Source organism: Hetaerina americana, unplaced genomic scaffold (genome assembly GCF_022747635.1).
Source record: "Hetaerina americana unplaced genomic scaffold, ioHetAmer1.1.p SCAF_21, whole genome shotgun sequence".
Lineage (NCBI taxonomy): Eukaryota > Metazoa > Arthropoda > Insecta > Odonata > Calopterygidae > Hetaerina > Hetaerina americana.
In genome coordinates, this window is record NW_027286775.1 from 3,170,786 (window position 1) to 3,189,409 (window position 18,624).

Consider the following 18,624-nt stretch of genomic DNA (forward strand, 5'->3'; position numbering starts at 1 on the left):
ATATTGAGAATTGTGACGTCACTCCAGTGGAAACTAGTGACATCAATGGGGTAGTTGGGGAACCACAGATTTCTTCGAGCAATACTGAGTATTTAATCAAAACAACAAATTCTTTTGTAAAAAATTTTAATTTCAACAGAACATTATGTACCTGGTCATGTGATGGACAAAATACTATTTCTGTTACCCAATTGTTTGATCCAATTCCAAAGATGCACGGCTTGTGCAACAGCCACAAGCATACTGATAAACCATGAATACATTTACGTTTACAAAATATTGTTTGTACTCTCATGGTCTTCGATTAATGCTAATCATATCCATTCAAATGCTGGGTCGAGGACATCATAAAACGAAAATCACAAAACAAGAAGTAGCCTAATAAGACATCAAAACTGAGGAAATTATATTCACGTCAAATTCATTGTAAAAATAGAGGTTCTAGGTAATGTTTCAGAATTAATTTACATAATTTAAAAATTGATCATTAAGTCATATCAAGAAATGCATATATCAGCCATAGCTGCAGTTGCCTAATGTAATGGTATACTAATACCTACGTTCTAAATTACAGTGCAATCGGTTCTGTACAAAAGTTGCAGCCATTGTCCAACCAATCTCCACAAAGAATGTTGATCCATGGCCATTGACTGCTGTATTATTGGCAGAAATGATGTCCCCAGTCCAGCATGGACTCTCAAACATCAGTATTTTACTCACGGATAGGTGGCCACAAACTTATTTGTTCAAGTTTTCTTTAGAATGATAATTCATACAGTCACTTTTCATTGGTCAGGTCATAAAAGTGTAGGTTCTAGTGCTGCTTCCTATGTACCACTTTTTCCTCACACCTCACGAATGTTGTGCATAACACCTCCCTTTCTCCTCAAACAACACACACCATTAAAGGTCAAGTTAGATGATAATCCAGATTTGTTGCCACAAAATGTGAAATTATAGATAATCGACTTCTGCCAAAAACACAGTTGAATCTTATACATCTTGACCCTCTTCAGCATCTTCATGCTTCCTCTTTTTACCACGAGGTGCTGCATCTGCAAAAATTGAGAACATCAGTTTTATATAGAAAGTGACTACCTATAAATCTATTTTTCATCAAGTCAAACAGCACGTTATTCAAGAGTATCTTAACGGATATTACCTTCCTCAGAAGCAGAAGCTGGGGCAGCAGCCTCCTCTTCCTCTTCTTCATCAACCACATTGGCATATTCCTCTTCCTCCTCCTCATCATCGTCAAAATCATCATCATCCTCCTCCTCTTCAACACCCTCTCCATCATAGTCCTCATTGTCACTATCATCCTAACAAAATTCCTTCATTAGGGTAGGCATATATACATATATATACTTATACACACAACATAAGAAGCACAGAGATAATTTATTCATTGTCAAGGAAAGGTTAACAAAACTTAAATTTTAAATCATTTTGCTTTGAAATAAATACCATACTTCAAAAGTGCATTAAACCAAAATCTGAAACATACACAACATGGAAAGGAGACAGTAAATCAACCTGAACAAATGCAATTGTACAAAAGCCACAATGCCTTAGATTATTCTTACATTTATTTCTTCGTTGAAATACGCTACACATCAGCATCAGTTTACGGGAAAATGTACCTAACAAGTTCAGCCCCCAAAATCAACGAGATGGTTAAGTATTAAAAAATTGGGTTTAACCTGAACTCGCTAAATTTTTACAGCACTAATTTTAATATTAAGTTTTGAGTTCCATCCAAGCACTAGATACTGACAACAGAAAGAGGTTGGTGGTCAAAACTAACGTCTGAGATTAATTTTAAAATAAGCAAAAATATTTTATCACGCAGACTAGGACTGACAATTATTTGTTTTTATCTTGCCCTCCATAGTATTCAAGTGGCTAGAGCCCAGTCATGAAGTGAAACATTTAAGTCAATAGCAATATTGCTATTTCAAATTTCAATGTTCCCCAGCCTTACCAGACCAAACATTTTGCCAATTAATCTCCTTAAGATTTGACTGAAGTAAAATATGGTTACTAGGCAACTATGTAGTGGTTTGCAGTGATTGCGATTTTTTGTGGATTAGGTAGCATTATCATATCATCGCAATGCAAGGCAGTTCTTGTGTGAAACAGCAATTAGAATTATCTAGAAATTAAGTAGTGATGAATTTCTGGAATAGTAGTAGTTCCTTCTCAGAAGCACATTGTATCAACAATATCGAAATTGGCAAGTGTTGGCACCATTTAATACTTTGGTGACACCAGAGGCTGGCAGGACACCATGTAGAAGTATAAGAAAACACAGTGAATGTACTGCATCCTACTATTATTGACGTACAAAGTTGAAGTACTAAGTTTTAGCCCTCTTTATGTGATGAATGGAAACCATAATATAGAATTTCAAATATTACATTGTGAGTATACAGAAAAATTTATTATAAAATAGTTAGGGTCCCTCCTCCATGGACAGCTATAAGATGGCCTTTCACCAGATGATGAATCATTAGAAACAAGTCACTTCCAGAGAATGAAATGTCAACCACATGATACAGACACGTGTATATCTTGTCAATGGAGTAGTTGGGAAATAAAAAAATTCCTTCAACCATTACTTCAATTATGCAATGACGGTGGAAAATGATTGACATGGGGAAAAACATTAATAGGCATAAAAATTCACACATTAGGGTCTTAAGGGCCTTTGCCTCCCAAGGTTTCCCAGAATAATCTAGTACACAAAAAATCACATAGCCCAGGTGAAGCTGAGGAGTGCCTCAGAATTGAATCAGGCCTGCTGGTTAGTAGCACAGAACTCTTCCCACTGTACTACTAATATTGTTAAAATTGTTTTTTTAATAAATTAAAACTGATACAATTAATTGTTGGTAAAATTGAATTTAATCAATTGAAAATTATTTCATGCTGATATATAATCTTATTGTAACCACTACATGAGAGTATAAAAAGTAAATGTAAAAAACATTGAAAGAAATATTTGGTCGAGAGGTTGGGATAGGAATTGGGTACTCCACTGTCAATATTTTTTTAAAATTTGTCATGTAAAACTCCAAAAACTGGCTTAAATTTGAGCAATTTGTATTATTTTTCAACGCATTTAAAAATAAGTTCCTATTAATATTATTTGAGTAATTGTTACTTCAATTGCTTCACTGTATTCATAAAGGGTATTAAAATTTCACATGCTCAATAACTAAATGGACTTTAATCAATCAATGCACTTTCAAAAATTACAACAACATAAATATGAAGATTTTCCTATTTCAGCAAGACAATTTCATCTAATTAACAGAATAAAGATTATCACGTTCAAGATAGCTGCCATGCCGGGCGCACATGGTTTTATCTAACTGCTTCTTGTGTACTTTCTGCTGGTTCAACTTTGTTTTCCCCTGAGTTTTCTTTCTCTGTGCAATGGTGAGCCCTTTCCAGTCACAATCATAATTTACGACACTCATGATGCAGTATGTATTTTTCCTGTGCTACTGCTGCTTGGCCCCACTCCCGTCTGCTTACCCCCCCCCCCCCCCAGGTCCTGTGTGAGCCCTGCGGGTAAGCCATCTCCCACCACCAATGGCTGGGCAATACCTCTCCACCAATGTCCACACTCATTTTCCCTAACGACCAGGAAATACTAGCACCAAGCCTGGAACTAGTTTCACCTGGCATTTCCCATCCTACAAGCTAATGATGTGAGCGTTAATCCTGCTCCGGTCTGTAACTTTTACTAAGAGAATGTCAGGAGCATGCAAAACAAGCTCTCGACCATTGCTACTCACATTATTGAACTCACTTCTTTCCAAGTGAATGCACCAACTGAAACTTGGCTCAATTACAAAGTATCAGATTTTGAACCTACCCCACAAATTTTCCGACGCCATCTTAACTCTAAAAAAACTAAAAATTTGGTGGAGGCGTCCCATTGGCTATTGACTCCCAACTTCCCAGCAACTTGACTGTCTGACCTTGAATCGATTTGTGAAATTCTCTGGGTTCAGATCCAAGTGAATCGTCTAGATAAAGGAAATTGTTCAATTGGTTGCTTTTATCACCCACCAAACAGCAGTTTAACGGCCCTCTAAGCCTGTTTCCATTCTGTCCTCAGAGTTTGTTCGCTAGGTGATGTGATTTCATTCAGAGACTTCAATCTGCCAGTACAATGGACTTCACACACTGCTGGTCATACGGTATCCTCCATTGACAATTATTCATCGAGTACTTTATTGATGGACTTGGCCTCAAGCAGTGCAATCCCTCCCTATCCCACTAGAAATCTAGCAACGCAGTATTTGGTGATATCCTCCCTCCAACAATCCTCGGTGGCGGCGGGTAAGAACATCATCTGATCACAACTCACTTTGCACCCTTACCCTACCTGTTTCCCTAGCCCCTTGACCTTCACCTGCTTCCAGGATCACTAGAGCCTGGAACAAAGGTGACTGAGCCGAAATAAACCATGTCATCCTCATTCCCTGGAACCTTCTGGAGTTCAGCAGACCCGAGGAAGGCTTGGATGTCTTTTACGATCTCCTGAGCGGCGCCATGGTGGATTTTGTCCCCTCACGACATGTTTCAAAGAAGATACACTCTGGCATTCACTGGAAACTACACTCGCTCTAAAAAACAAACTCAGGGCTTAGATATGATGGAACCATCACCATTATCCTCACGCCCATGCCTTGTTAGTGGCCCTTCGATGCCATACGTGCTTTCTCCTTCGTTGCAACCACAAGAACTATATTCACAGAATAACTGAGGACAACTGCAGAAGATTTTGGTCACTAATCAATACCAGACGGAAGTGACATCAAATCCCAATTTCAGTTTTTCATAAGGATGAATGATTTCTGGGTAGTGACTGTCCCTCTGATTATAACAACTACTTTTCCTCCAACTTCAACCTTGCCACTCTCACCTCCCTTAGCCCGCAGCTTCAATCTATTTGCCCAGGAAGTTTTCAACTATTTAACCGCATTACCCTCTTCAAAATCTATTGGATTCGACCACATTGGTTTCTTTTTCTCAACTGCACTGCTTCATCACTATATCCTATTCTCTATTCTTTTCTACAGATTCTTCTCCAGTGATACCTCCCCAGTCTTCATGGAAGACTTCTAATGTAACCTCAAAACTAAAATCGGGTCGTACATGTTTAGTTCAAACCTACTGTCTTGAGCTCCATATTGGTGGTGCTTTCAATTATATTCAAGAGCATCATTCATGATCATCTCCTTCACTTTACACTCCCTCACATCGCTCCCCATCGGCATGGCTTTCTCCCCAATGGATCATGCCTCTCTAACCTCACCAACCTACACCACCATATAACAAACTCTTTTGAGCTCAACTCACAATTGGATGTTTGCTATATTGACTTCTTGAAAGCATTTGACTCCATTAACCACTCCCTGCTGGTCCATAAACTCAAACATTGTTACAACATACATGGTATTTTCCTTTCTTTAATCCACAGCTTTCTCAGATCTCGAAAGTGTGTTCTTATTGATGGCATTCTGCTCTTAATCCCATCACAGCTTGGTGTTCCGATTGGCAGTTATGCATTAATCCCTCAAAATGAACAATTATGACTCTCTCTTTAAAGTGCAAACCACTTCTGCTTTCATCCACTCTTACAAACAACACTATCCCATCTGCCAGTTCTCACTGCGATATCGGTGTAATCTTTTATGCGAAGCTCACCTCCCGCAAGCACATTTAAAGGATTGTCTGGAAAGCAATAACAATATTCCGCCTACTTTATCACCACACTGATGTTCGTGATCATCTTGCCCTTAGAACAGTGTTTTTTGGTTGGGTCTTCCCAATTTTAGAATACTGTTCGCCATTCTGGTCGACCACCTGCCCAATTACTTTAGCGCTACTCAACAGATCTCTGTATTTCTTTTTTGTCCATCATTTCACATCAATCGCATCCCTTCCCACAAAAATATAACCTGGGTCTTTACTCTCCCATCTTTGGTATTTCCCATTTACACCATCATTGATTTTAATGTGATATGAAATGCTTACATAGCAACTTCAACGGAACTCTCTGTACCAATGACCTTCTTCCCTATTCTCAATTCGCATTCCCTTCGACCAACACGTAACTTGAGTCTGATGCAGATTCAAAATTTTCATCTCTCGATCTCTCAACGTTCCCTAATCCGGAGACTCCCCGCTACGATTTCATTCCCTAACCATTCGGTATCCTTCCTCAAATGCTGGATATTAACTTATCCCTCTCTACTTGCATATGTGCTCTCATGCTATCTGATAGCTGCTCTTGACATTTATTTTGTTAATTTTCATTATTGTTTGCACTTACCATTTATTTTTCTTAATTTATATTATTTGTGTTGCCTGTCAGTTAATGTAAAAGCCTTTGTGCAGTTTTTGGCTACACTGTTTCATATAAAAATTAAAACCCAATATGCTTATCAATAATTACAGGTGATCCAAAAGTGTTAACATGTTTTGAAAGAGCAAGGTACTCTCAATGCAATTGTCTGGCATATTTGACTGAAAGAGCATATTCCAAGAATAGGACTTGAAATGGATCCCCATTGCAGGTGAAGAGTGGACAAGAGGAAGCAAGACATTTATTACTTCATTACTGCCTAACTTCTACAAGAATTTTTCCCTAAGGTAGTTAAATTTGCTGAATTAATACCAAAGGAGGAATGAGAAATTATGAAACATTTGACATACTCCACACACATGAACCCTCTGCCAATTCACTTGTTCGCATAAAAAAAGGAACCTCCTTGAGGAAGGTGATTAGAAAGGCACACTGAAAACGGTGACATGTGACCATCCAATACGAATGATAGCAGAAAACGGTGACATATGACCATCCAATACAATATGAATGATAGCAGATCTGCCGACTGAATTGACAGATCCTCTCAAGTTTTGGTGATTATAATGAAAGAATGGAAGGCTTCATTAAAGTTGGGAAACAATATATATATATATATATATATATTTAAAAATACCAGTTTTTCTTATTCAAATCAAATTTAAAACGCTAGACATATTTTTTTGGATGCCAGTTAAGGAGGGAAGAAATCACCATAAAATTTTTTTCTTGCTCAATTGACATTTCCAAAAACCTGGAGTCATTTTTAGTTTTAGTCCATTACATGAAATGTTGTAGGGGTCTATCAATCTACACTTGGTCAAATCTTGCTAGAGTTCTTCTCTTGGAAAAACGTGGCATATTTACTGTCTGCTATTTAAGAAACCAGTCCCTACTCCAAATTAGCTATGCATTATTTTATGCCATTCATTATTCAAAGGGTGTCTATATTAGATTTGAATGCATTGCCACAAGGTCCTGCATTCACTAAGAGAACTACATTTATCCTTTTCCCTAGCATCAGAAAGCTAGGTTGTTGGCCAGTGCTCTACAAGATTTATCCTTGCAATAAAGCCGGTGATTAACATGAGTACTGCCACACTAGGAGTGGTATACCACTGCTTTAAGTTCTTGCCACAATATGTGACACTGACCACTGTATTTTACAACACACAAAATTGCAGCAAATTTTTTCTGAGTAATCTTGGATAATGGAAGAGTATTTTTGTGGATGGCAAGACTGCTTACATAACGTTTGAATTTGAAGATTAGTTCACAGTTGAGTAATTTAGTGGTAAATTGATGAGCAGTGTAAAACATAACTCCTTATTAAATTGTAACATTTTGGAATAGATAAAAATATGTTTACCTTTAAATCAGGACCATACACTTTCTCTAAATCATAATCATCATTTTTGATTGATAAATCTTCATCAGAATCATCATAACCAGTAGAGGAACCTGTTGAGCAAGGAGCCAATTATTACTGCCAGAGGTTAAAGCATTGATGACAAAATAGGAAATGGGCAATTTTAAATTAAAATGGGAAACTGTATTATCTACCAATTCTAACTAGTTATTAACAAATTTATCATTAAAAAACTAACCAGGCACATGATTCATTTCAGATTCTATGCTGCCTTTTGAAATCAGGGAAGCAAACTGATCATATGATTGTCAAATAAAACTACAGTTTTAAACCGAAAAATAGGCTTTTTGGGTGAAAATAGAGCCCACCTATCACCCAATCCACCAGCAAGTCACACATCAGCACCTAACATACTTAGATTCAATAACATGCCCCATTTTGTGGCTTCAGGGGAAGAAATCCAGTCCATGCACACCCTGACTTGCAAATCAGGCTTGCACACTGTGCATAAAAAATTACTCAATGAGTTAATACCACACCTACTGATTTTTGTTCAAAGTTTGATGGCTGTCAGACACTGATTTATGAATTTGTATTGGAGGGAATGAGTGTTTAATTGTTCAGTAAGGATATTTGGTAGTCTTAGGTTTTATGGGATGCAACCGACAGCTAAGTGTTTGTCTGCAATGGTTTGACCTTTATTAGGGGACAGTGGATTATCATCACTGCCTTGGTGGGGTTGGTGCGGGGAAGACATTTGAGTCCCTTAAGAATTTAGGAGGGGGGACGGGAGAGGTATAATGTTTCATTATATCTCTCCCGTTCTGACCACCTCAAACCTGTCAGACTGAAGGGATTGCCAAATTTCCTACTCCTCCACAGCATTTAACTTGCGTCATTTCATTAAGTGTATGGAATATCTGCTGTGAAGTTGCTGGGGTGATTTTTATCTATAAGATGTTTGGCAAGTTGGTATCTGCTGACTTTCTTCGTCAAGCATGTTCTTTAATCCTAATCTCAAATGCCCTCCCTGTCTGTCCAACGTAGATGGCATTGCAGTCCACACAATTGAGTTTCCTAACCCCGCTTTGTTGCATTATGTCAATTTTGTCTTTGGCTGAACCTATTATATTTTTAAAAGTATTTGTGTTGTAAAAACCTGTCTTGATTTTGTTTTCGGAAAGTATTTGTGAAATGTGGCCAAGAAATAGAATTTTTCACCATCGGTGCTCGTCAAGTTTAGATGTGTGGTGTACAGATTTCTGTGCTATCTGTGTTTGTTTATTGCTGTACATGTCAATCATTACTTTCCAGTAACCATTGTGGACTGCAATGGGTTTAATACTACCGAGTTCCCCTTGTTTGTTGTATGGTGACATGGGAATATTGCATACCCTGCGTAACATGGCCTGAAAGAATGCATGTTTTTGTGAATGATGATGCTTGAATGTGGAGGCGATAATTTGAGTCTGAGTAACAACTTTTGATTAATTATATTCACAGTCAAATTCAGGAAATTTAAGGGACCGTCTTCAACTCACTTGTGAATTATATACATACAGCTTAAGCATTTAACAGAGTCAAAAAATTGTCTAATTGTCCAAACACAAAATATCGGAACCGAGACCATTATTTTAGGGGATGGTTTAAAGCAAAAAATTGTGTTTCCTAACCGTCCATATAAATGCCCGCTAGGATGAGGAAACGGCCAGGCCTTCCAATTGTCTATAATGTTGACCATTGAACAAAAAACCAATTTGATTCATACATATTGCTAATGTAGTAGTAGTTTTGAGGGGAGGCGACCGACAGCTAAGGTCATTTGCGCCATAGGGGAAGGACAGGAAAGGATGAAGGGTGGAGATAAACCCGGCGTCGGCATTAGCCTACTCTTTACGAAAGGCGCCAAGGGGTCCGCGGCTTAACGTCCCATCCGACGGACGGCGTACTCACTCAAAGTGCCCTCCACAAAGCACCTCAAGTAGGGATCGAGATACCTCTGAAAAATATTCAACACCGCCGGGATTTGAACCCGCGCCCTCAGGGTGGGAAGCCAGTACGTTAGCCCCCGCACCATCTCGATCCCCCATATTGCTAATAAATCACACAATTCACTCATCACAGGAGGTGGCTTATTGCCTTTACAAGGGCAGCTAGTTGCAGGGACTCTGTCCTAGGGATACTTGTGTACATGTTGGTAACATCAAAGGACACCATAATATATTTTGGCTGTAATACTATATCTGACAACCTACTCGTGACCCTGCATGAACTTGCAAGTGCCCTTGGAAGTTTGGCAATCCCTCAAGTCTGACAAGATTGAGGTTGTCAATGAAACACAGTGACCGATAATCGACCGTCCTCTAACAAAGGTCAACCCATTGTAAACAAACACCCCCCCTGATTAAATGTAGAACACAAGGTGTTTGTTTTTCCCCTGCCGCTACTTCAAAGAACGGTGGAGTGCTTAATTTTCTTCTTCATTTAATGATCATTTAATTAACAAACTTCCACAAATTTGAGCCAGTAACCTTCCAATTCATACCCTCCCCCTCCCCAAGACCCCTATCACATTGCTGCACCCCCTCTCCCTCATTCCCCTCCTGGAACCACTCTATGAAATTGAAACTATGGTGATGCATGTCACCTGATGATGATGCACAGCATCATATTCATCAAATATTAAATCTTTATTGTGGAAGTGTCATGGTTCTTTTTTACCCCAGAAGGAATTCCACATAAATAAACCTGAAACTGTCATGTTTAGCCGACTTTTGTCTAGAGGTGCCAAGGGGTCTGCAGTTTGACGTCCCATCTGAGAGCCATCGTACTCACGATCAAAGGGCACTCCACAAATCACCAAGTAGGGATCAGGATGCCACAAAAAAATATGTTGTCTCCGGAATTCAGAACCCAGAACCTCTTGGTGGGAAGCCTGAACCACTGCACCATAACGACCCTGGGATATTTGGTTAGTCCCTCAATGCCCATAGGGAACATATTTTGACAACAATTCATTAATCTTTACAACACTAAAACTTACATTGTGTTCAATTTTGAAAGAAGTTTGCAGTAAAGTAAAGAGCATTGCTGTTGTTAGCAAGCCAACCATTTCCTCTATAATAAAACCCCACATGAAATACCCATGTCAAAATATTGACTTAAAATCACTTTTATTTGAGGAGCAGAGTAACTAAATAAGTCTAAAAATAAATGTGATGTCAACGCTATAATGATGCTAAGTTACTATTTAATGATCACTATATTTTACATAAGAATTAAATTATAGTTCTCAATAATCCACCCAAAGGATTTGAGGATAAAGCTTGCCAATATCCCATCAAAATTACTAACAGCATACATGATATATCAAGTAATAAAAATTTTATATCAATGCAGCTGAAACCATTTTAGAAATTATGGAGATATCCTCATTCTCCATAAATGCAATTTTTCTTACTCATAAGGCATCAATAATGATTAAACTCTATATCAGTTCACATATTCGTTTATGACCCTGACATCCACACTAGGTTTGTTCAGTGCCAGGTCATCAAATGGAAACCTACCCACATGGAAATCACATGTAAGATCAACTGACAATACTAGTGAGCAGGAAAGTGCCATTAAAACAATCGAATTTAACAAGCTGCAACCAATAGATTAACTACATCATACCCCACTGGAATTTCAAAAATTAATCATCTCCTTTTTTATTTCTATTACCTTTCACTGAATGCTCCTAGTAGACTGCTAAAACCCACCCAACGATTAATTATACACCTAATTCATACATAGGTTTTTGAGAAATAATCTGCTAGAAGATTATGGGTTGAACATTTGGGAAGAATGTCCATTTAAGATTGTGTAATGTAGGTAGTATTTACTATCATCATTACCCAAGACATAATATAGAAGCTTGGTATGTAATATGAACATTATCATGGTAGTGTTAGGGGAGGCGGACCACAGTTGACCACAGGTCATCCGCGATTAGGGATGGATGGGAACGGAGGAAGGATGGAGAGGTGCCAAGGGGTCTGCAGTCAAATGCCCCATCCTATGAACAGTGAGTTTGCACAAAGTGCTCACCACAAAGCACCTTATTAGCGATCAGGATACCACTGAAAAATATCTGCTGCACCCAGGATTTGAACCCGAGCCCACTGGGTGGGAAGCCAATATGCTAGCCCCATCTTGATTCCTGGTTAATATTATTATTTAATAACAATGTCAAGCTTCTTGCAAAGCCATACTGAAGTTTGCTAGAAATAGACTTTATGCAATGCCACCATTAATTTAGAGACAGAAAGCTACACGGTAAAAGTAAATTCATTAGGTGGCTGGACATGGCACAATGCTACACCAAATCTGGAAACTATCCTAGTGGCCTAAGTGCTTCCAAGACATACGCTGGATGTGAACAGTTCCTCGGAGTACGTATTACGCCTAGTGCACAAATAGCATTAGCCTACTCTTTACAGAAGGCGCCAAGGGGCCCGCAGCTTAACGTCCCTTCCGATGGACGGTGTACTCGCTCCACAAAGCACCTCAAGTAGGGATCGAGATACCTCTGAAAAATATTCAATATTGCCAGGATTTGCACTAGAGCCCTCTGGGTGGGAAGCCAGTACGATAGCCACCGCACCATCTTGATCCCCCTTCATATTTTCCACAACAATTCTTAATTTGTATTACACAAAAAAAGGCCAAAAATGTCCCCTCAGCCGCCAAGACCACATTTTTAAAAATTTCAAGTTACTGTGGATTGTTACAAATCAACCTTTATTTAATATAAGGCAGGAGTCAAATCATGCCTTCATCAATGCAAAAATTATCCTGCCCCATCAAGGCAACCTTAAGCATTGGCCAGCAGCATAATTGCTTTTCCTCCACTCCTCCACTTAAATTTGATTTATATTTTTGATGATGAGAGTAGAGAATAAATTGGATAACTATGAACAGTTAAAAAAATTCTTGCACATATAGGGATCCAAAGACTAATATTTGCTCTATTTTTCAGTCTTCCCCAGTTGTTTTAGAGAGGAATACCTACTCCAGGACAGCATGCCACATTAGTTTAAAAGGCAGTAGATAATTATAGTATATGAGCTCAACAGTGAATTGGACAAGGGGAAAACGAACCAGCAAGGCATACATTAATGTGCAGTATTTAAAATTCTAATTTTTACCCACTTTTAACAAAGAAACATCAGCAAAGACGAGTGATGTGGACATTTAAAGAATTTACTTTGCACTGCCTCAATTGCCCCAATTCTGTTGAAATGGCATGCTCACATCACAGCAAAATTCTCAGCAGCAACTATTGGCATATCCTCATTAATCAAACCAAGCTGAACACCCCGAGATTTTGTCTGACTCAGGCCAATCATAACTCAAAGCAATGCATTGTTCAATTATAACTGAGCCAGGATCATAAAATATAAGGAAAGGGAGGCTGGGAGGAGTCTTAATTCTCTCCGAAACTCAATTCCGGCTAGAGCATTGCCTTGTGGTTAAACTAATAACACGTAACTATCAAAATTATCACTTATCGCTAAGTTTACTTACTGGAATACTCGCTGACTGATCCCTCCTCATTTCCATTCACTTCTGCACATATTTTTAAATCACATGAAATATAAAAAATACTACCTTTGAGTATTTAGGAAAGCAACTTAATGTTTTTAAAACTATACCAAAATCAAATGCACTTATGGACACCAACCTTGAATTCAACATATTCAAAATATATGTACTAAATAGGCAAGCGAATCCCATAAAAAGATGATTCAAACGTATTTTGAGTATTAAAAAAATAAATTTCTATAGTAATCTGGTAGATATATGCATACGTACAAGACTTCCATCAATCAATTATCCAATCGTAAACTTGCATTTAGGTACCACAAGAATTGAGAACAACATTGCAGCAGCTTGAGGAAAAATAAACAATACCCAGGAAACAACATTTTGAGACAACTGTTCTCAAAGTTACCCTTCTTCCACGCACACCTTCCCCAATTAATGCAAGACACTTGAAGAGATAAAATGCTGGTTTGCAAGTAAATTATCTGCCATGTCAGATACTAAGGCCTACAACTCACAAAGGAATGAAATACCTTGTGCTCCACTTTTCTTTAGGCGATAAACATACTAATTTGCCAACAAACTATTCAATTTCATTACAATAACCAAACACATGCCATGGGATTTGAGGGTGCATCATGCACATTACTCTTTTGCATTCCAAACCAGTGCTGGAATAGCAAGCAAACAACATAGGCCTTGAATATGGCAAAGATAAATCATGACATATCGGAAGAGAGCATTCAGTTGAGTCACTATTTCCTAATCTTGAGGCTTGTCTTCATCAACAAAAATGCTCAATACTCTTAACCATTAAATTAAACAGCAGGGCTATATTTAAAAATTTAAAACTATTAAGAGTTAAACCCTCCTTTCATGCCACCACAATACTGAAACTTACTGGACTCTTCACTTTCACCCTCATCATCGTTTCCATTCACCTCCTCCTCGTCTGAGTTCATCTCTTTGTCATCCCTGTCCAACCTTGAAAGCACAAACGAACATTGATGTGTTAACTTATTCCAGACCAACAGAGAACATATCACGCTCTGCCAATATTTTAATGCAGCTAAGCTAAGGCTAAATTATGAAGTAACAAAGAAGGTAGAGTTACAAGCTACACCCTTCTCCATCGTATTGAAATAAATGAATCCTTACTCTAATCCACCACAAATCCAAACACACACACACACACGTGTACGTGCTAGTTTCCAAAGGGTGAAAATCACAATTCATGCATATGAACACACCCAATACTTGACATATTATAATAATTATATCTAAAGAGGAAAAACAAAACTATATGTACAGCATAACAAATTTAGGATACATACCCATCCAGGAAGGCGAGGCTGGGAAGGAGATCAAATACCTTTTCCTTGTAGCATTCAATTTTATTAGCAAAAAGGTCCAAACATTTCAGGTGCTTGAATTCTTGCTAAAAAAAATGTAACAGGTTAAATGAGAATAAATATACACCGATATAGAACTCACATATTTGCACATACTTACAAGAGGTTCTAAAGCTTCAAACTCTGAAATTCTGTTGCCACCAAGATTAATATGTACAAGTTTTGGACTTCCATGCAGGTGATATAGACCTCCTGAAATTCTGTTGTCGCTGAGTTCAATCTATGTTAACAATGTAATAAAAAAGAAAAAGGGTTTCTTCTACTACCACACGAAAATGCTTACATATTAAATGAAGAAGCTATATCCTAGTTACGCACGACGTCCAAGATTCAATTCCACGTACATTTGTCCGAGTATGATTGTGACACAATATGTTCAGCAAAGAGCCAGAAACTTAATATTAATGATTTAGAAAAGCATTACAAAACGTACAAGTCTTCAAATGAAATTAAAATATCAAACCTTGGTCAAATTCGGTAATACAGGAAAACCCCTCAAACTTATGAGACCAATATTGATGAGACTTAAGGTTCTGAGGTTGCTAAATTCGTCCGTGAGACCAACTATGCTCGTACTCCTGCAGTTATCCAAAATTAATTCGAAAACCTGTAAAAAAAATGCAAGCATTAGGAAGTTATTACTCAGGCCCTTCAAAATGGAAATTCCAAGAATTTTATCACATATGGCAGAATTCCAGATATGAAAAAGAGCGCGTAACCAAAGGACGATTAGTGAACCACTGAAATAAAGACCGAAATATTAGGGTCCGTAGTTTAGTTGTTTTTGATTGGTTCGACCACGGCGTTAAATACTAAAAACTCATTTTAATGGAAGTATAAGACTTCTTGAATTTTAAATGAAGTCGTCAATATGCATTTATTCATTTGATTGGAGTGTCGCACGGGTTTTGCCACGCATTGTTATCTCATCATTGTTTATCAATGAACTTCAATAAACACCTTCGCGCAGCTTTCGAACTATGGAGACGCGCACTTGGATCCTCCTCGAGCGCAACCATGCAAGATGGCCGACATTTTCGCATTAGTTAATTATTGCTAGTGTAGATGATCAATCCATTATACAGCAAATGCAACCAACTGATTACATCCTTCACGATCCAGATTTCGAAACCCCGAAACCTTTGCCTTGCATGGGACACTATTTCAACTCCAAGACACGTAGAACTCACGATTCAGCGCCGCTCCCGGTCAACGTTACTTCGGTTTGATACAGAATTGTTCAAATTTTAACGGATAAATCAATGCATGCCGTTACCTGTTATATCACTATATTATATATATCTTTGAATTCAAATTTCGGAACTGATATATTTTGATGTGGAAAGCAAATAATATTCAACATGGCGTCAAGGATGGCATCTTGTGAAAAATTACCACCGCTGCTAATAAGCTTCCCACATCAGTAACGATAACCATGAAATCACGTAATCCATAACATGTCTCAATACGGACATTGTCTTAGTTTTAACACAATTAATATTCTTATATCCCCGCTTGCCTTTGAATATAACACGCTTTTGCGACGCTTTGTTTACTATTGATACATATTTATTATTTCCAGCAACTGCCAATATATTAACCGTACGAACACTAGGGGGTAATTGTCAAGAAGCAACGGGACCGTAAGAGCAAATAAATGCATTATTATACATTTAAGGGGCGAAACAAATTGTCCGTCACAAATTATCGCGTCTTATGACACTTACTTCGCAAATCACCATGAAAGTATAAGTTAAACAAAATCTAGTATATTTGTCGCATAGTTGGCTTCTAACTGGGAAAAATGCAATACCGCACTGGAATACCACAATAGTAGGCAGACTTCTAAGTTTACGATTTAAAAATGCAGTTGGGCAACCATATTAACAACAATCAAACAACTTTCTCGAACATGAAAGCGCTGAAAATGCTATGGAGAATAATTATTAAATGAAAATTCAACCGCTTAATATACTCACGCTGCCAGGGGGTTGACCCCGCCTCTCAAGTTCTATCCTTTTCTCCATGCCGTTCTCCAGGACCCAGACGCGGCACGCGAGATCCGACTAGCCTACTTGATCAACACCTCACTTCCACCTCAATCCGTGACTCTCGAGCGGGTATGACGGACAGACACCACAACGTATTCGCGACGGTCTCAATGAAGGCCTAGAGGGGTCGCCACAATAACACTGCCCCAGAGGCGGGAAATAAAAGACAAGTCCGGAACTACTTTCGAAGGAGCCAATCAGAGCTTTTCTCAGAAAACGCGCTCATACGCCATCTACGGTGAGAATGGATAGATTTTTAACTGACGGACTCGATAGATGACGATAGATGTTAGCCATGTAACTAGAAGGTCGTAGGTCCGGTATGGTATTGTTGATATATATTCCGAATCACTTTTTCCAAGTGTTACTCCTTATTTATGTCCAATGTATTTACACCCGAGCTTTACTGGTGCGATTAATTAATTAAGATGTAAGTCGGCAGCATTCATTTTCGGTGGCCACCGTTGACCCATTGACATTCTGGAAAATTTGGAGAAGAACGTGTATCCCTTTGTATTCTATCACCTGGTTATATTTGAGCACACTATAATATGTTTCCATGATCATTAATCTGAGTCCCCGTGTATCAGTATGCGACGCATTGCTACATCTTGAGCGAATGTCTAATTGTCATTCTCCCGTGTATAATTTGTTCAATTAATTTGTATTTGAGATCAATATGGGTATAGCAACTTAAAATGACCTCCCCTAACATTTGGAGCGTAACAAATCCTCAGCCATTCAAATGTTATTCTTATGAAAGCTCCTTTTAACTTAAGTTTCTTGGGGATACTTTTCTGGAGAATACTGGAATGGGACATAATGGTACGTGCCCTGGATACTTTACTTACACAATTATTTATCTACATTACGAGCGACGGGAATAGAATACGTAAGACGTAAAAGTGTAATCGATAACCTTTGTAGAGTCGTGGTTTGGCTATAGGAAAATCAATACAAAATAAAGTAGGAACTTCATATAAAGCTTCTTTATGGTGGAACCTTTTATTGTGTTAAATACGTAACGAGTAATGTCAAAGGAAAATTCCGTCGAATTTATGTCAACTGCTGCCACATATCTTATATGGGAACATGTCATAAATATAGACGTGGGGTATTATCGTGATTTTCTGGTTTCAGTACCATAAGGATATTTAATTAATTTGTGAAATAAACCATAATTTTATGCGACTAGTATAAATGATTAACATATGCGCCATAATATCTACAGAAAGGACAACACCCCTGGCAATACTATTAATAGGTGTAAGAGTGTCATGATTGCTACTTTTTCAATAAAAATTAAATCTACCCAATTTTTTGTTTTAATGTAGGCAATATTCGGAAGCTGTGCATTCCCTCAGAAAAAACGTCGTTAATTCGTTGGTGCAGTACCAACGGTCGAAAGCCGCGCATGATATTGTCTCCTTCAATATCTTATTATTACCCCACCTTTTGGAAGAAATCTTTGAAACATGAAGCTTGAGAAATATTAATTTTCCAGTGAAATCGTCTTAAACAAATTGAAGGTTTTATAAGAAGTTAGGCTACTGATTATATGTATACTTATGGAAGGGGGCTATGGGCCATCGTATCAGAATTCTTGTTTTTGGAAGAATGAATTCGTTGATAGCCCCGAATGACCAACATTATATCCGTGAAAGAAAGGCAGTCCCCGCTGGTATTTCATAGTATGTGAGCAAAGACCCAAACTATTGGTATGGTGTGGCTCTGAGGTTTCAAATATAGGAGTACCCACGTCAATTTGCGGAGAATCTAAAGAAATTGCTTTTGAAAATGTCAGGTGAAATCAAA

General features: G+C 38.1%; 1 protein-coding gene across 2 annotated transcripts; it reads right to left on the minus strand.

Annotated features, from left to right (window-relative positions):
* Positions 1-109: 109 nt before the first annotated feature.
* LOC139688635 (acidic leucine-rich nuclear phosphoprotein 32 family member A-like) lies at positions 110-16,904 on the minus strand. Of its 2 annotated transcripts, XM_071586195.1 has the most exons (9): positions 16,738-16,904; positions 15,222-15,365; positions 14,859-14,978; positions 14,681-14,784; positions 14,248-14,330; positions 13,329-13,370; positions 7,758-7,849; positions 1,163-1,322; positions 110-1,055 (listed from the first exon to the last, which is right to left on the minus strand). In XM_071586195.1, exons 1-9 carry the CDS (start codon positions 16,783-16,785, stop codon positions 994-996), a joined length of 855 nt encoding a protein of 284 aa, XP_071442296.1. In that variant the 5' UTR covers positions 16,786-16,904; the 3' UTR covers positions 110-993. The 2 variants fall into 2 exon arrangements, with proteins under 2 accessions (XP_071442296.1, XP_071442297.1); XM_071586196.1 differs by lacking the exon at positions 13,329-13,370 and having other exon boundaries at positions 16,738-16,903.
* Between the last annotated feature and the right edge of the window lie 1,720 nt (positions 16,905-18,624).